Consider the following 18,077-nt stretch of genomic DNA (forward strand, 5'->3'; position numbering starts at 1 on the left):
CTAGTTGAAACTATAGCCTTTCACAATATACAATAATTCATAAACCCTGTAGGTTTATGTGACTACACAAAAAAAAAAAAAATTGTGCATCTATGCACTCTCTAGAAATAAACTTGTTTCATGTAGTTTCAATTTGACGACTGAAAATGTGTCTCTTGCTTTCGCTTTTATATCATACTAAACTAGATACAGGAATATACAAATTAATACATAGATACTATACATAGTTATTACTTGCTGATACAGCAGTCAGTGGTGAATTCTGAAGGGATAACGGAGAATGACCCTGCACAAACTTATATAAATAACATTTAGTTCATGCAAGTAGTATTTTGATAGACTACATCACAGTAATCAAGAAAAGGGAGTAGTAATTGAGTGACAAACCTCTTTCTCACTGAGAAACTAAAGCAATTAATTGACTGGTAAAGTAATTTCAAATGATGTAGAATTTTATTGGCAAAGGAATGTACAGTGAGAACCATATGTTTAAATACAATTTTTTTTAAATCTCACTGTCTGACATGAAACCAGAATTAACTTTTATTTTTCTTAGGTCAATTTTGAAACATATTTCTATTTGTCATATTCCAAATGAAAGAGAAATAATTTTCTACACAATTTTTTATTTCTTTTTACAAAGTCAGAGGTTTACATACACTAAGATTACTATACCTTTAAAGAATTGGGGAAAGCCCACATGACGACGTCATGACCTTGGAAGCACAAGTCTGGTTCATCCTTGGGTGCAATTTCAAGACGCCTGAAGGTGCAACAATAATGGAAATCATACAGCTCAGAAAAAAGGCGGGTTCTATGTCCCAGAGATGAGCGTGCTGTGGTCTGATATTTGAATATCAAACCAGGAACAGATGCAAAACACCTGGTGAAGATGCTGAACCTGGCAAGAGTTTCTCATTATCCAGAATGAAACAACCTCCTGTACCAACATGGGCTAAGAGGGTACTCTGCCTGGAAGAAGCCCTTATTCCAAAATAAAAATAAAAAAGGCAGATTGGAGTTTGCAAATAAAAAAGGATAATTACATTTTTGGAGACATATCCTGTGGCCTGACGGTAAAAAAAGGAATAAATTGGGCCATAATGACCGGGGGAATCTTGCATGCCTGAGAACACCATCCCAACTTTGAAATACGAGGGTGGCAGCATCATGCTGTGGGGTTGTTTTGCTGCAGGAAGGACTGGTGCACTTCACAAAATAGATGACATCATGAAGAAAGAACACTATGTGGAAATATTTGAGCAACATTAATGAAAAATATTAATGAAATGAATGTAAACTTTTGGTTTTGTAAAAAGTTATGAACAAAAAAACTGTGTCTCATTCTTGTGGAATTTGACAAATAGAAATATTTTTTTCAAATTCTAATTGACCTAAAAAAAAAAGAAGATAATTCTGGTTTCATGTCAGACAGAAGAAAATGCAAATGTGTCTTTTTACGAAGTGTATGTAAACATATGGTTCTCACTGTATGTGAGAGATAAAAGAAAGGTTGGAGTCGAGCCATAACCCAGATATTTATACATCTCAACTGGTACAATTGGTGCATACAAACCCAGGAATTGAACCTAGGACTGTTTATAAGCATTTGGTGAACCCACTGAAATGTATCTAATGTAATGGAACACAAGGTTATGTTACGGCAGTTGTGAAATTTGATGAAAAAATAGAAGCAACGCACACCAGAAGTACTCTCAGAGGTGCAGATGTTGAGGAAAATCTTCATAAATCCAAAAAACAGCATCGCACACTCAAGTAGCCAATGTCCAATATTTAATCAGGATGATAATGTTTCGGCATGAGCCTTCATCAGATCATTCTTTTTTTCATCTTAGAACCACAGTGTGTGAGTAGTAGTGAAATTTGACCCATGAAGTAAACATGTAGTTAGGTATTGAGGAACTACTTGGAAAAAGCATTTTTCCCCAAATATATTTCCTGCTGAGTTCTGAAACAGCACTAAAGAAAGTTACTTGGCTGCTCCAGCTGAAATAAATGATCACATCTACAGGTTTTGTTTCTGAGAGGGTAAATAAATAATGTAGGTCTGATAGAAGTATCCCAAAAAATGTTGCGACTGTGAACCAAGCATCACTGACGTATACTGGTATAGAAAAAACTGAAAGGTATGGAGCGCTTCGGTAGCTCGCAAGCTACAGGTTGGAAGTAGAGTTATGTTCAAGGCCGGATTTATGAAGGGGCTTACAAGGGCTGGGGGGACCCCGAGGCGACACCAGGCCAGCTCGGAGACATAGTCCCACCAGCGTGTCCTGGGTCTTCCACGAGGCCTTGTCCCACTAGGACATGCCTGGAACACCTGGAGGCGACCAGGATTAGTGACTTTATGTTTTCACGGCACTGAAACAGCCCTGGTCATGAAAAACACTGCTACTGTATGTGAAAAGAAACCTGCAATTATACGTTTTTTTTTACCGTGGCACTTATTTGTTTACATATTGCAAATGAACTTACTGTTTGCATCTATGCAAACTCAGGAACTTTTAGAAACAACACACACATTGTCCACATCCTAAAAGCCGTTTTAGCGATAACTTTTCACAAACTTTAACATTGACACACACAAACACAAACATTTAACATTAACATTTAACATTTAACAACAGCTATTTTTTTTCTGACAAATTCAATTATACTGTTTTAATTTGATTCTTACCGTTCCCTTTTATGCTAAAATGACAAATGTATCGACTTTCCTGATAAACAAACAATACACAATAAATTCCAATCATGAAATCAATTATTTCATGTTGCATTGATGAGGAAAGAATCAAGGTTTATGAGATATTGTTCTAAATATATTTAAATATTATATATAATAATATTATTATTATAGAAAATATATGCCAAAGGAACTGCATATAAGTTCTTTCATCCAGTACAAGACTGTCCTTTTTTACTTTTTGTGTTAAAAAAATAAATAATTACAAACAAGTCGTACCTGTCGGCTCCAGCGCTTCATGAAGTGTTAACTTGATATGAGTTCATAAAGAGCAGAGGAGGAGTTTCTCTGCGATAAAATCAACTGAAATGTCAATGCAGTCATTTCCTTTAGAGACTTCCATGTTTCAGTATAAAGCTTAGCTTTGTTGTTGCAGTGCGTCATGGAAATATATTCATAGTTTAACTAAATTATTCCTTTACAAGTGTCTTCCACAATGACCCAGTGAAAATGCTTCACATCGATTTGGACAATATAACAAACACCCTGTTTGTGAGATAATACCATAGATTTAATAAATAAATAATACACAGTCAAATTCATACTGGGAGCTGAAGTCGGCACCATACCAAGAAAATGTTTGAACATAAACAAAGAGCTTGATGAAACGTTATGGTGCTATGCTCCAGATCTCATTTCATTTTATAATTTTGTTTATTTAAACAGTAAAGGGTTATAACAATTGGGTCTGGCTCAGCACAAGCTGACTTTTAGCAGGTTCTTGCTCAACAACGTAAAGTGTTGTGACAGAAAATGGATGAGTACTGGGGCGATAGCTCAGAAAAACCACACAAGCCGGTCCCTAGTAAATGCTATGGTATGCTCTTTGGATATCAAGCTGGATGACACTCTTCTGAGTGGGCAGTAGGCTATACAGTTGGCCTTAGGTAAGATTATAGAGTCTCATTCTGTGAAAGGCACAGCTGACTGAACTTCATCCACTAGGCTTATAGGCTGCATATACAAATATAATTTTGATTAAATATGGGTTATATTATATGACAGAATTGACAACAAAGCTGACTGGGCTGAACTGAACAGAATGACGAGAAAAATGTTTTGTTCATAAACACCTGCTGTTTGGTGTGATTCACTTTTTTACAGACTTAAACGACGGAAAAGCTTCTCTGAAATTCTGTGATCCAAAGTAGTAGAGCATCGGGTCCAGGCAGCTGTTCAGTCCAGCCACAATCCAAGAGGAGTAGTACGCCGTCTGGATATGATGGACCAGGTGGCACTGCTTAGGATAGAACTTCATCAACACCACAGCCGTGGTGCGGATCACATTCATGGGCAGGAAGCAGACACTAAAAATAATGAGGCAAAGTCGGATCATTCGCTGGGATTTGAGCTGCACTTTGAGGCTTTTGGGCGTGATGACGTTCCTGCGAGTGAGTGCGTTTGTGACACGTATGTAACAGGACGCAGAGATACTGAGAGGCAGGAGGAAACCGACAGAGGCGAGGACGCAGTTCATGATGAAATAGGAGTTTGTCAGACTCGTTTGACTGAAGCTGAGACACTGACAAACTCCCCCCACTTTGGTAGAAGGAATGACAAATCCATAAACCAAAGAGAGCGCCAGCACAAACACCCAGACTGCAGCGCACAGCTTCTTGGTGAAGCTCTTGTTGTTCATTTTGCTGCTCTTGTCATAGTGCACCACCACTTTGTATCTTTGGAAGCTGATCAGAGTGAGGAAGATTGTGCTGCCGTAGAACTGTGAGCTCAGGAGTGCGATCGTGAGAATGCATGCCAGACTTTTGAAATGCCAGTCATTCCCCATCGCAAAGTACACAGCCAGCAGAGGGGTGACCGGGGCGACCAGAGCATCACTCAGAGCCAGGTTGAACTGCAGGACGGTCCCGGCGTTCCATGAAGGCAAACGGCAGCTGAAAACCCACAGACTGAAGATGTTCAGCAGGAAACCAACGTAACAGACCAGGCACATCACCACAGAGATGGAGACGGGCTGAGCTGTGGGCGCACAGGTCACCGAGGCACTGCTGTTGTTCATTCTGACGGAGAGAGGGCTCCTGAAGAAAGGCAAAACACATTGTTAATACATTTGTTTTATTGGATGGTGCATGAATGCAAGGATACCATAGGGTAAAGATCTGACCAGACAACATTGGGGATCTCATTGATGATCACTTCTTCACATTAATATGACATAATACATAGATCTAAAGAGTCGAGTACCATGACAGTAAACATCCGAACTGTGTGCGCATTGCAATCATGAATAACTCTGACAATAACAGTATCCATCATCACACAAGGCCAAACAATACACGCAACGGACCAAGAGACTGAGTACAGTCAGCAAAAAGTGGCAGGACAAACAAAATATGCCAGTGTTATCCAATCATCATCATCCCATATGAGCCTCAGAGTGTAGAGAGTTATCTTCTAGCTTTGAAACAGTTACATAACAAGTTGGTGCACTGAACTGTTGTGAACATTTTACGTTTATGTGTAAAGTCCCTTTTTCTTTTTTTATTCGACATAAACAAAATTCACTGTGTCCATCACCAAAAAGCCAAATCAATGGAACACAGATAGCTAATTAAACGATAAAGGACGAAGGCGTATCAGATACTTGTGTTTTGTTATTACTTGTGTACACTGTAAACCAACAATATGTAAAGAGAAATGATAAAGATGTATGTGTCACTTAAGTAAATACCTTTTTTACTTTTTTTCAGTCAAACCTCATTGGGCAGTGAGTACAAAGGTACACTGATTGTGCCGTTTGCCTCGTCATTCTTGATGAAGCTATAGCCTGCACTTCTGTAGCATAATCAATAAGACACATGTATCCACAGTGACCCTCAAATAACAATTTACTTTTAACTCTTATTTTTGTTTAACATCATTAACAACAACAATAATAATGTAGGGGCATTTTACAATTTCTAGAAATGAACCTTCTGGCTCAATAGTTTGACAACACCATCTGAAAATGTCTAAATGATAAAACATAGTTATTGCTACAAATATGACTTTTTGCCGTGTTATAAATATTATTCATAATAAGATGTACCTGATGTTGATGTGTCCGCAGTCCAGCAAGAACTATTGGCTTTTGCTTCACTCTTCAGACTTAAGGTGTCTTTCAGAGGATGATTTTCTCTGTGATAAAATCAATTGATAAGGTCAATGCAGTCATTTCCTTTAGAGACTAAATAAGATAAACTTTATCTCTGCTATTGCAGCGCATCACAGTTATGGAAAAAGAGTCATAGATTTGTAACTAAATTATTTATTTACAAGTGTCTTCCACAATGACCCAGTCAAAATGCTAGGCAAGGCAAAATAACATGAAAAAAGTCTGTTTGGACAATATTGAAAGAACAAACACAACAGTAAAAGAATCCTGTTTGTGAGATAATACACAGCCAAATTCATGCTGGGAACCAAGAGGCACAAATGTTATTCCGCATTACAAATAACAGGAAGTAGGCGCTATACCGTACCATACAGTAATATCTCAGTGAATTAGTTCGTTGTTCTAACAAGAGGTCGACAGATTAAATGTGCAGCTGTCAAAATGACAGCAGTGACCATAGATTGTCCTTAAGAATAGATCAAGACATAAAACTGAGATATTTCTCTACCCACGAGCTTAATAGCAGTCTCAAGATTAAGCCACACAGATTTATAAGGAGGTTTGTGGATATTGTATCTGACAGTCCAACATTTGGTGATCTCTGCTTTGTTCATCATAGACTCAACAGAGGTCTGGGGTTCTCATACAGCACACTTTCACATGTTTTTCTGTGGTCAAGTGAACCCAGCATTTCAGCACACAATGTCTCCAGTTCTATAGAGATGAAAGCTCAGTTCTTTTAGTGTCCCATAGGCTTCAGCGCGGTGTCGAGGGGGTGGTGGGTGTGGAGCTGGTGGGGGCCACAGTCACTGGGTGCAGCCCCAGGTCCAGAGACGGCGGCTCGTCGACTGCAGGAGGGCTCTTCTTCTGGGACTCGAGTTTCTCCGTCAGCTGGGTGTAAAGCTCCTTCATCGGTTCACTGCACTATGGCACCGAAAACAAGAGCAAATGTCCAAAGTCAGAGGTAGGCAATAGGCATAAAACACGCATATTTATAATATCAGCTATAGAGGAAAATGGAAGGAGTCCAACAAAAAACTAGCCGCATAGCAGGGGGAGCGCGATGTAAACGAGGAAATGTCAGTGGTGCTCCCATCAGAGCAGTCACCTCCTCTCACAACGCCCTCTCACAAGTGGCGAAGGCGCTTAGGCAATAGCTCGTAAAATCTCAGTTCGCCAGAGGCCTGTGCCAGGCACAGGATCTGGCCCATGGAGTTTAAAGCCTGACAGACACTAATGAGCTATTTGCTAACTACTGACCACAGCGTCGATATTTTACACTTATGCTTATTACTTGAAAACACGGTTAAATGCTTTCACAAGGTTTTTACCCTACATGTAACAGTAATGTCCTTATGTATAGAATGGGCTCAGACCTGTTCACCACAACTGCCTCTAAAATCCTGCACTGTCACTCAAAAAGTTGTTACTTCGGGTCTGAAGTGCCGTCATGCACGAGCTTAATAGAACCTGCAGCTACGCATAAGACCTGAGGTGGCAGTAGGGAGCATAAAAATGACCAACTTGCATCTAGCCCCGTTAAAGCAAGAAAAAGTTGACGATTGTTGGATTTTCAACAAACCTATGCAATATTAAAAGTATAATAAATATTCATACTATTTCCCCCCACAAAATTGATTCAATGCCAGTTTGAATTTAATGCTTTACAATCACTTTTAAGGCCTTTATTTTAGCACTATTCATTTAATGACTTTTTTTTTTTTTTTTACATTTTGGTTTAAAAAGTTTTGGATATATTGTCAAATATTATTTTCCATCCGCCTGTGGTGCAGTTGCTCATGTTTCTAGGCAATAGAGGTTATGCGTGTGATACTGTAACATAGCGACAGAAAAGGGAGTGGCTATTGCTGCATTCATGTTGGGGCGTTGCTTTTCCTGAGATGTGACATAATTGTTCTCCGGTGGTTTGTGTTCACGTGCTTTTCATGTCGGAAACTGGGTATTTAAATGACACCAAATAAATCTTCACTGATTAGCGTTTAACTGAGCAAAACATTTTGGCGTTACCTTCTCAAAAGCTATACTTTGGCTCAGGTGCGGATGTCAGGAAGCTCGTTTTGACCGCAGCTGTTTCCCCTAGGTGAGCGAGTGTGCGCTTGATTTGTTTGGACACCTCTGGTCGATTGAGATTTTGCTTTCCGGCACCATTAGGTAATAAGCGGGATTGCACAGCTCCACTTCTAAAGGCAAAGGTGTTTAAAAATATTTCAAAAGGCCCATGAAAGCCTAGTTTTTCTATACTGCCGTGCTATTCACTGCATCTTGTGTCCAGGAAACATAACCATTAAAACAGATTTGGTTGATCTGAAACTTGTGAGTCATTTTGTTGGGTATGAGATGATTGTGTGAAAGAAGGTTGTTAATATGTTGCTGTTTAAGTTGTGGTTTCGAGAACAGTTTGGTCACTATCTGCGAACATAATAAGGCAACATGTAAACTACTGAAACAACATGATAGAGCATGTACACAGAGTTTAGTTTGAACCTGTTTGGGAGGTTCCAGTGTCTTCATGAGGGTCTCCATGTAAGAGGCCACAACTTTGTGGTGAAGGTGGACCAGCATTCGTAGAGTATGTCTATGGACGTTTTCTTTACTGCAAGAGAGGGAATACCTGGTTCAAACTTTGTGGAGACAAATTTAGAGCGAATTAAAGCAAATTTAACTCCCAAACACAATATTCAAAAATACTTCAAATATACAAAATCGATGCATTTTTTAAAGTTTTGTAACAATTCTATTATACAGATACTTTTCAGAACAAATGCACAGGAAAAATTACAGAAAATTTGAACCCTGTATCAGAGACCTGGTTTCCTGGTTTGTCTTATGGGCTCGGCACATGGGAGGTGGTGTTGCTCGCCTTCAAGAGGCTCTATGCACGCGAGGGACACGTGACTCCCAGTGCGATCTCTGGAGGTGCGGTCCATCCTTCGCTCTCCGAATGAGGATGAGTGATGTTTTGCACAAATCAACGAACAGCTCAATAAATCGTCAAGGACAGTGAGATACTGATGGAAGTCACTGGCTACGTGTTAAAACATTATGTTGGACGGAAATTCTTGAATTCTTCATGGAGAACTTTGTTTTTGTAATCTCAGAGCTAACGGGTATTATCAAAAAACAACACCACAAAACTTTAAGGGACTACATGTTCCAGCCATGTCCTAATGTGTAGAATGAGCCCAGACCTATTCCCCACAACTGCCTCTAAAATCCTGCACTGTCACTCAAAAAGGTGTTAATTCGGGTCCGAAGCTCCGTCATGCACGAGCTTAAAGGGATATTTCAGGATTTTTTACATAGGGCCTCATTTCCTAGTTATCCAGAGTGTTGCTGATACCTGGAGATATTTTTTTTGTAATTCATGCAGTTCTTATGTTTGAAGAGTTTCGTGGCGCTAGGCTTATGCAAGGCTAGTGCATTTCTACGATGTCAGCTAGCCTGCATTAAAAACAGTCTGACCCGCTCCACAGTGCACCTGAGGCAAATCACTTATAACGCCAGACTAACCACATAAACGTCTGTGTCGATAGAATAATTTTTGGAAAATAGCTGACCTGCATCACATGAATGATCGCATTTTGAGGGACTATTTTCTCGCAGATCACTCCGCCTCTGTGTAGCTTATACAACCACGAAGCAGATGCTGCTCAAATATAAGGTGTTTTAAATGCAAAATGGTTAAAATTATTCTATTGACACAGACATTTATATGGTTAGTCTGGCGTTATAAGTGATTTGCCTCAGGTCCACTGTGGATCAGACTGTTTTTTAATGCAGGCTAGCTGATGTCGTAGAAATGCGCTAGCCTTGCACTAATTACACTAATTGCATTAATTACAAAAAAAATATCTCCAGGTATCACCAACACTCTGGATAACTAGGAAATGAGGCCCTATGTCAAAAATCCTGAAATATCCCTTTGATATAGAAGCTGCAGTTACGTGTAAGACCTGAGGTGGCAGTAGCGAGTATAAAAATGACAACTTCCATCTAGTCCCTTTAAACAACTGAAATGTATTTATACTGAAGACGGCTTGTTCAAACTCTTGAAGCTATTTAAATTGTTGTTTAGTGTTACCCGTTGGCTTCAAGAAAAAACACGGTGATGAACCCAGAGGTTTCCTCCAGTGAAGTCTTTTCTCCTGATGTGATGTTTATAACATGACGCTGTGAAGATCCACAAGACACTCACTGCCTGCCATGTAATCTTGAGCTGTTTAATTATTTACATATTTATTTGGACAAGACACCGCTGCAAACTCATAGGGAAATAACGGGACGGGAAGGACAGAGGGTCCAGTCTATTCATTTCCTGTGGAAATAACGCATCAAGGCAAAAATCGCCTGTCCTCCTCCAGCCAAGCAAAACAAGACATTCATGCAATGTTCGTTGCCTCCATTGTGTTGGTTTTCACCTCGAAGCCGATGAGCTTCGTGTTGTTTGCCGTCTCCTGTATGTCGAGCCCATTCGGTGGTACTTAGTTTGTATTAGCCCATTTGTACAACTTGTAAATTGTGAAATAGTTTTTGGAAACATACTGTACATATTTGCTTCCTAAGTTTAACTTGTGCATCACCGTTGGAATAAAATGCACCTTGAAAATGATGTGAGTAAAAACCCATCGAACACGACGGCGCAGAAGTCTTCAGAGCCAAACTCGTCTGAGAGCAGCGTGAGGTGTCCCATCAGCAGGTGCAGGAAGATGTCCCCAAACGCCATGTCATTGTACGTCTCCACTGAAACACAGCACACACTTCCATAAGAGAAGAAATCAATCTGACAAAGTGAAACATTGAAAGGTTAAGTTTTCAGTGTCCTTATGTGTGTGTGTGTGTGTGGTTGGGTTTTGTCGATGAATAAAATGGGTAGAAAGCTGGACTGACCCAGAGCTGGCAGGAGCCTCAGAAGTGCGTTCTTATTTCTCAATTTGGCGATGTGCAGAACGTAGTACAGACCCATCTCACAGGCCACTCTGTTATCCTGAAGGTATCTGCAAGACACACCATTACATTTCAATATATTTACAATACAAATCCTCAATTTACAATGAGAGTCTGGTGTGTTTTTAAATCAGCTTTTCTATCCCAACTGGCAACAACAAACCGTTCAAAGTCAAAGCCACCAATATGAACCATGTGTTACTGTGTTGCTGACTTGTTTATAGAGTTCAGGATGTTCCAGGAGTCAGCAGTCATCAGCTAAAAACAGCATAACAAGTGGAGAGAGAACCCCTTTTATTTTTTATTATTATTATTTTCACTCTTTGTTCTGTTTTGTTAAAAAATGGAAAAAAATAATAAAATAAAAATCACTTCACATTTTGCTTCCAAAGATTATTATTGTACATAATCTAACCTAATTAAAAAATGCTAGGAAATTGAATCCGTGGATGGTTCGTTGTTCGTCTTTTTCATTTAAAAGAAAAAAAGTGCCATGGAAAAACTCCATTTGCTGCAGTCACTGCTGCTAAGCCCCTCTAACACGCTGTAGCGTTCGAATGTTTTAATGTAAAACCACAGTTTTAATCTCCCTTAGTTTATTATGGGAAAAGTCCGCTGCAAATCCCATGATGCCTGAACTCTATAGTAGTAGTAGTAGTAGTAGTAGTAGTGAAGTGGAGCTGATATTATTAGGGAAAATATGAAGAAATGTTTTAAATGAACAGGTGACGTGGAGCAGTTACAGCAGCAAAATTAATTAAAATAGAATGAAAATCAAAATTTTAACAGCACATCGCACAGAATGCCATTATTTAGGTAACAGAGAATCCTCTAAAGAAAGCAAAGACTCTAATTCATTTGCATTTATTATGCATTAAACTTATTAACCCTGTTGTTTAAACCAGGGGATCCCAAAGTGGGGGCTGGGACACCTTATTTATAACGAATAACTTGATGGATTTTATAACTATATATTTTTTGTCAAACATGTACCATCAAAACAAACCTGAATTTATTATAAATACTAATTATATTTCACAGTGGAGGGTTGTTCGTCGGGCGATTATGAGGGTCATGGCCCGAAAAGTTTGGGATCCCCAGGTTTAGATCAGGGGGTCAACACAACATTAAATATTTGATGTATTTTAGAGTGAAAACAGTTGGAAGTTATTTCAAATCTGCACCGACGCTGATTAGAATCAATGTAACTACGCAGTCTGAAAGCTCGTATGTTGCATGCAGCCAGAAAATGTTGACAGCTTGTGCAATAGTAGTTAGCCTGTAGTTATTCACACCTCTGTGCAGTGAGGAAGTGACATAGCCATAGTGTCGAAGTCTTCGCACGCTAACCTGATAAAGGCGTCGGGCAAAGCGGTGGGGTAAGTTAACGAGCTCTTCTCTTCGCTGGGCAATTTCTGCTCAACGACGTGAATGTGGTCGTCAACAACCACGGACATCATGGCTGGCAGGAAACGCGTCACCACCTCCAGATCCTGAGGAAAGACGGTGAGAATGAATAAGACGTGAAAGATGAGATTTAGAGAACAACAAACAAACCGCAGCCAGTGAAGTCATCAGAGCACACAAAGTACAGACGAGAACTTTAAAACCTTTTTCTATCATGGAAAACTGTTGGGCCTTTTAACCTCTTAAATATGACAAAAAATCATCAAGAAAAGTGTCAAAAATGTGACAAAAACACAATAAAAAAGCCACACAAAAAATCATCAAAAGCGCAAACACCAAATGTGACAATAAAAACGATTAAAAGTGAAGCAAAATTCTCAAAAACTACATTACCCTTTGCCCTTATGGTCTTGGAACAAAAGAGTTCTGTTTCAAAAATGTGATTCCCATGCCAAGTGGGCCCGTTCTGTGTGTTTGTTATTTTGCATTTCCCCCCTTGCTTACAAGGTTTCCTCCACATGCTCCGGTTTTCCCTCACACTAAAACATTTAAGACAGGCCAGAATGAACAATGGATGGAAATCAGCACAAACAAAAAAATCCCTGCACTGCATAATTCAGTCTTACATTAAACTAATACAGTAATTATATTATCGGCTATCAACAAACATGTTTGATTAAGTTCCAATTAAGTTATATCAATTTTAGTGCAATTTTGTGTTAAATCTCCCCACACACCAGAATACATTTAATATATACTCTGTAATAGAAAAACAGAGGCATTCAGTTTATTTCTCTTGAGTTACATTTTCACGCCTCAAAGACATTGCACTTGAATTACCTTTTGCTCTCTTTCTCTCTCTCACATTCTCTCGCTCTCTTTCTCTCTCTCTCTCTTTCTCTCTTTCTCAATCTTACTCTCTCTTCCCTGTACCGGCCTCCGATTGAGAATAATTGTGCGGATCTCCAGTGGAGAGTGGTGCATGGGGCCGTGGCCACTAGCAGACACGTGGCCCACGTTGACCCAAGGTCCGACAGCCATTGTGCTTTCTGCACAGAAGAAGAGACACTGGAACACCTGTGGCTGTCATGCCCTCGCCTCTGTCATGTTCACACTCCTGACAGACTGGATGGAGCGCTTAGGACAGACTCTGACCAGGGAACTTTTTGTCTATGGCCCTAAATTCTCCATAGCGCTGCGGAGGAAAGTGGGTCTGATGAACTATATCCTGGGTCATGGAATGGCGGGTTCCGGATGCACAGACCCCAAACTGCTGCTTCAGAGGCTGGTGGCAGCGAGACTGAGGGTGGAGTTCCTATACAGCTTGTTGGTGGGGGAGCTGGCGGACTTTGAGGAACTGTGGGCAGTTGGGGGGGGTGCTATGCACAGTGAGGGGAGGGGAGTTAGTTCTGTGTGTGTGTGTGTGTGTAGAGTTCTGGGGGGTGCCTGTTGTCGGACTCTAAAGTAAATGGATGATTTTAATAATATTGGTTTTATGAGGTGTTTTTGAGTAAGAAATTGAAAATAAATGCATGTGAAAAGTCAAAAGAAAGTATCGCGCTCTCTCTCTCTCTCTCTTTCACTCTCTCTCTCTCTCTTTCTCTCTTTACTCTTATCTGGCCTATTGACCCTTTAAATGTTTGTAAACATTCTGGGCTTAGCTGGAAGCGGGAAGATAGATTCTTAACTATTTCCATTGTAGCTGTTGTCATAGTAACAATAAACAAACTGTTGTTGGACTTTTGTACGATAAACCTTATTTTATCATCTCAAATGTCATTCCTTTTGTTCTGGTACATTCAGCCACAACAGGACCACATTATTTAGTTGTAGTTTACACTTATAATTGCTAGTTTTAGTTTAATCTTATTTGTCATGATCACTTCCTGCCTTCAGCTGATGTCACTATGATATAAGCAGTGAAAAGGGTCTATAGGCTGCATAGCTTTAGATTTGGATAAAAACGGAACAGGACAAAATACAGTCGTTAAGGCGTTGGGTAAGAGGTGAATATAAACTGAGGAGACAGACCAGTCGTGGCTCTTTGAAGACTTGGCTGTCGATCATGTCCCACGCTCCCTGTCCCAGAGACAACATCCTCAAGAGCAGCATTAGGTCTGGGCTGTCCTGTTGAAAAGAAATGAGATTACACACATAATTTAAAAAGCAGGGCATGGGATAAACAAGAAGTTCTCTGTGTTCTCACCCTGGGCAGTGCATCTTGACTGAGCAGCTCCTGTACGTTCTTTATGATACTCAGCACCAGAGTATTACAAGCAAAAGGGTCACAAAGGATCATGGACAGGTCTCTGGAAACAAAACAAAGCATTATATTCATCATATTCTGATTCTTTTGTTCACAATTGCATGAATATTGACTGACCCGAGGACTTGTTCTTGTCCTTTCTTCACTCCGTCCAAAAATCCCTGCAGCTCTCGGGCTCGTTTGCCGTCAACAAACTTCTCCCTGATGCAAGCGTCGAGGCACCACGTGAACTGTCAAAATATAACAGAGCGAAAACTGGAAACACAAATGTTTTATGACATTTAAAGAAGTAGATAATACTGTCTTTTTTACATGAATGAACTGTACGTTTTTAGATTTGAAACTGGTTTGATTCTCTAATAAATGTTGGAACCAGGGTATTTCTGCTGAGCCATGTGGATCCCTGTACATTCAGAGCATACATTTACAAAAAAGCTTTTACTTTCCACTGTATTCTTACATAATATCCACCCCTCAAACAAATAATTTTCCTGGTGGTCTATAAGTCTCTAAATTCTGTGGGTTTATGACTGATCTTTGGGTAAAACGCTTTGGCAACATTTGTACTTGAAAGGTGCTCTAAGGTAGTGGTTTTGAGTAACATCCTCACTTTATGGCAGGGATCGACGGAGCAGATCTCGCTGATGTCCAGGTCATGCAGAGACATGAGCAGCTCGGCTCGGAGCGTGCAGTAGTGAACGTTGCGAGTTCTTAAGAAAAGTGTCCGGAGAAACTGCAGCACCATGTCGTAAAGCTTCACGTTCTTCCCGATCATCTGCGTCAGCTTTAGCACCACCTACACGCCATGAATAATGATAAGTAAGACACATAGGAAGTAATAAACCATTTATGATGATATCCTCTTCTAGTTATTCCTGCTGCTATAACCATATATACATTGAAATTGATCATGTACGCAAATTGAAACTAACCTCTCCTTGCCGCCTTGTTTTGGGCGATGGGCTGAAGAAGTTGTGGAGGATGGAGAGGTCGCTGCTGAAAAGAGCCGACTCCTTCTCCACGATGTACTGCTTCAGGAGCGGAGAGACCTCGTCGCCAAACAGCGCCTGGTTGTCCTGCCAGATCTGCCTCTTCACCTCCACCGCACACACTTTGTACAGCTCTTTGTCCGCCATTACCATCTTCAGTTTCTTCTCTGGCACCTGCAAGACCAGCATGTGGATGTGCTTTTTAACAAGTTAACAGTGAGGGGTAACATTCCATTACAGCAAAATGATTAAATGCCCAAAGCTAAAGTATAGTTTCCCAGCAGGGGTATTTGCTCCTTTCCCAAATAGACAGAAAAAAACGTCCTCTTTTTAACCATTTCATTTAATTAAATATTTTTATTTTACCTTTGGGAGATGTTTGAGGACCGTCATCACCACTGGCTGAATCGAGGGCATTTTCACCAAAGGAAAGCTCTTCTCCAGTAACTCTTCAAGTTTAGCATATCTGGAAGAAGAAGAGCATAGGAAACTTCATAGCACCTCATCTCAATGTTTTAAAGGTGAGCAACAAAACATTACCTGTCGTCCTCTTTCCCCTCTGCGATAATAGCTACTCGCTCCATGAGGTTTTCCCGCAGCTCGTCGAACACAGACTGGTGGAACTCGAGCCGTGGTGTCCCGTGGAGGTCCAGGAACGGAAGAGCAGACTGAAGGGTCGGCAGCAGGATGCCATTTTCCATCTGGGAGGAATAGACAACAAAGAGAATGGCCTTTTTTTAATCACACACAAAACCTGGGAGGAGCTCGGAGCAGAGTTGCTGCTCCTTCACGTCAAAAGGAGCCAGCTGAGGTGGCTCGGGCATCTGTTCCGGATGCCTCCTGGTCGCCTCCCACGGGAGGTGTTCCGGGCATGTCCTAGTGGGACAAGGCCTCGTGGAAGACCCAGGACATGCTGGTGTGACTATGTCTCCGAGCTGGCCTGATGTCACCTTGGGGTCCCCCTGAACAGCTGGAGGAGGTGTGCGTGGATTGGAAAGTCTGAGCATCTCTGCTGAGACTGCCTCCGCGACCCGGCCCGGATAAAGCGTAAGAAAATGGATGGACGGACAAAACATTACATATGGGATTCTTCCTTGTTCACCGCACAATGTAAGCCTCTTTCATTTGTTATAAATCAGTGGTTCAGGCCTAGATCTTGATCCAATCAGGACTAAATGGAGTCTAGAAACAAGCCCTAAATTGGATAAATGCCTCAACTTAACCAGAAAAAAAAATCTAACATACATGCCTTTCAAACCTCGATTATTTCTGATTAAAATGGATAAAGCTTGAAACTACAGAAGTCAAAATGATCACCTGATGGCCGCGTACCACAGCTTGTGAACAGGGAGGGTCACTGTTATTGTTTATTTCCGCGATTTTCACCCGATGTTTTGGTGAATGGCGGGCAAACAGCTGATTTTTCCAGGCGTGAAGAAGAGCTGTTTATATTAATCACAGATCTTTTACAGCGCAGATCTTTTCACAGAAGCAATGCTCTGTTTGTGACCATTGTCTTGACCCACCATAGAACTATTACTATCTATTTAACACATTAGCGTACCGTTGCCAACCAGAGCCTCGGACGTGACGACACCGCGCTCACCCATTATTTACAACCCTATTTTTGTGGCATTGATCACCGTAATAAATTGAATAAAACAGATAGTAGACTTAAGGTACACACAATTAATGAAAGCACTATAACACAATCATATGAACATTTTAGATTTTTCGTAATTTTCATCGACCGTTGCCAGTTTATTTACATACCTCCATTTGCTAATGCTAATAGTCTAATACCCACGCTTTGAAAATAAATTGATTAAATAAGAGCCCACATTGATGATCCGAGTCCGACATTCACCTGAAACTGGTCGATGGCTTTGAGAGGCTCAGTGCAGTTGGTGAGAGTCTCCTTTAAATCCTCTCCGTTGGAAATCCCGAGCTCCGGGAGTCCCGCAAACATGCTGGCGATATTTATTCACTCAAATAACAACTCGTGCATTCGCTACGTGTCTTGTCTATGTGGCGAATTATAGGTTAAACTTGGTTATAATTCAATCACATTTGTACTTTTCCTGTCAATGGAATCGTCCCGCGTAACGACTTTGTATCCAGTCCCCGAGAAACAAGGACCGACCGAGCAAAGGTTCCGGCTACTTCTTGTTCTGTTTGGAATTGTGCTGCCCTCTACCGGCAAATACAGGACCTACACTTCAGGCGGCTGTGGTTTCCATCAGCAACACTTAAAAGAAGATTTTCTGTGACAACTTAAAGACTTTCTTGGTAAAGAGTTGTATTAGCCTACCTGTCTGGTGTGCACACTTCACTACCCTATCTCAATACATTTCGATTAAGGTTTGGTTATTTTTATTGATCCAAATACTAATAATACTAAAAAGGAAATCAATGTATTTCCTTACATGAAAACACATAATCACTTTGCTATAACAAGTTCTTTATTTAAATCTGGTTATATTTTTTTTTTTGACTAGAAAACTACTCTCACCTAAATGTTCCCTTAGTTACATTGTGTTGTTCAAGTGTTCCCTTTAATTTTTTGAGCAGTGTATA

At 40.5% G+C, this 18,077-nt stretch overlaps 2 protein-coding genes across 2 annotated transcripts; both read right to left on the reverse strand.

Moving 5' to 3' along the window:
• Nucleotides 1-3,851: 3,851 nt before the first annotated feature.
• On the reverse strand, nucleotides 3,852-4,778 carry LOC306971920 (P2Y purinoceptor 2-like; the record flags this gene model as incomplete). Its single annotated transcript, XM_079568359.1, has 1 exon — nucleotides 3,852-4,778. The coding sequence occupies one exon, from the start codon at nucleotides 4,776-4,778 to the stop codon at nucleotides 3,852-3,854; it is 927 nt and encodes a 308-aa protein (XP_079424485.1).
• A 1,484-nt stretch (nucleotides 4,779-6,262) lies between these two features.
• Nucleotides 6,263-17,753, reverse strand: nelfb (negative elongation factor complex member B). Its single transcript, XM_079567873.1, has 13 exons — nucleotides 17,368-17,753; nucleotides 16,041-16,201; nucleotides 15,867-15,966; nucleotides 15,444-15,674; nucleotides 15,122-15,307; nucleotides 14,629-14,741; nucleotides 14,452-14,554; nucleotides 14,277-14,372; nucleotides 12,189-12,331; nucleotides 10,782-10,888; nucleotides 10,493-10,634; nucleotides 8,379-8,487; nucleotides 6,263-6,797 (listed from the first exon to the last, which is right to left on the reverse strand). The coding sequence occupies exons 1-13, from the start codon at nucleotides 17,467-17,469 to the stop codon at nucleotides 6,630-6,632; spliced, it is 1,761 nt and encodes a 586-aa protein (XP_079423999.1). The 5' UTR covers nucleotides 17,470-17,753; the 3' UTR covers nucleotides 6,263-6,629.
• Between the last annotated feature and the right edge of the window lie 324 nt (nucleotides 17,754-18,077).

This window comes from Gobius niger (genome assembly GCF_951799975.1).
Source record: "Gobius niger genome assembly, chromosome: 1".
NCBI classification, from domain to species: Eukaryota; Metazoa; Chordata; class Actinopteri; order Gobiiformes; family Gobiidae; genus Gobius; species Gobius niger.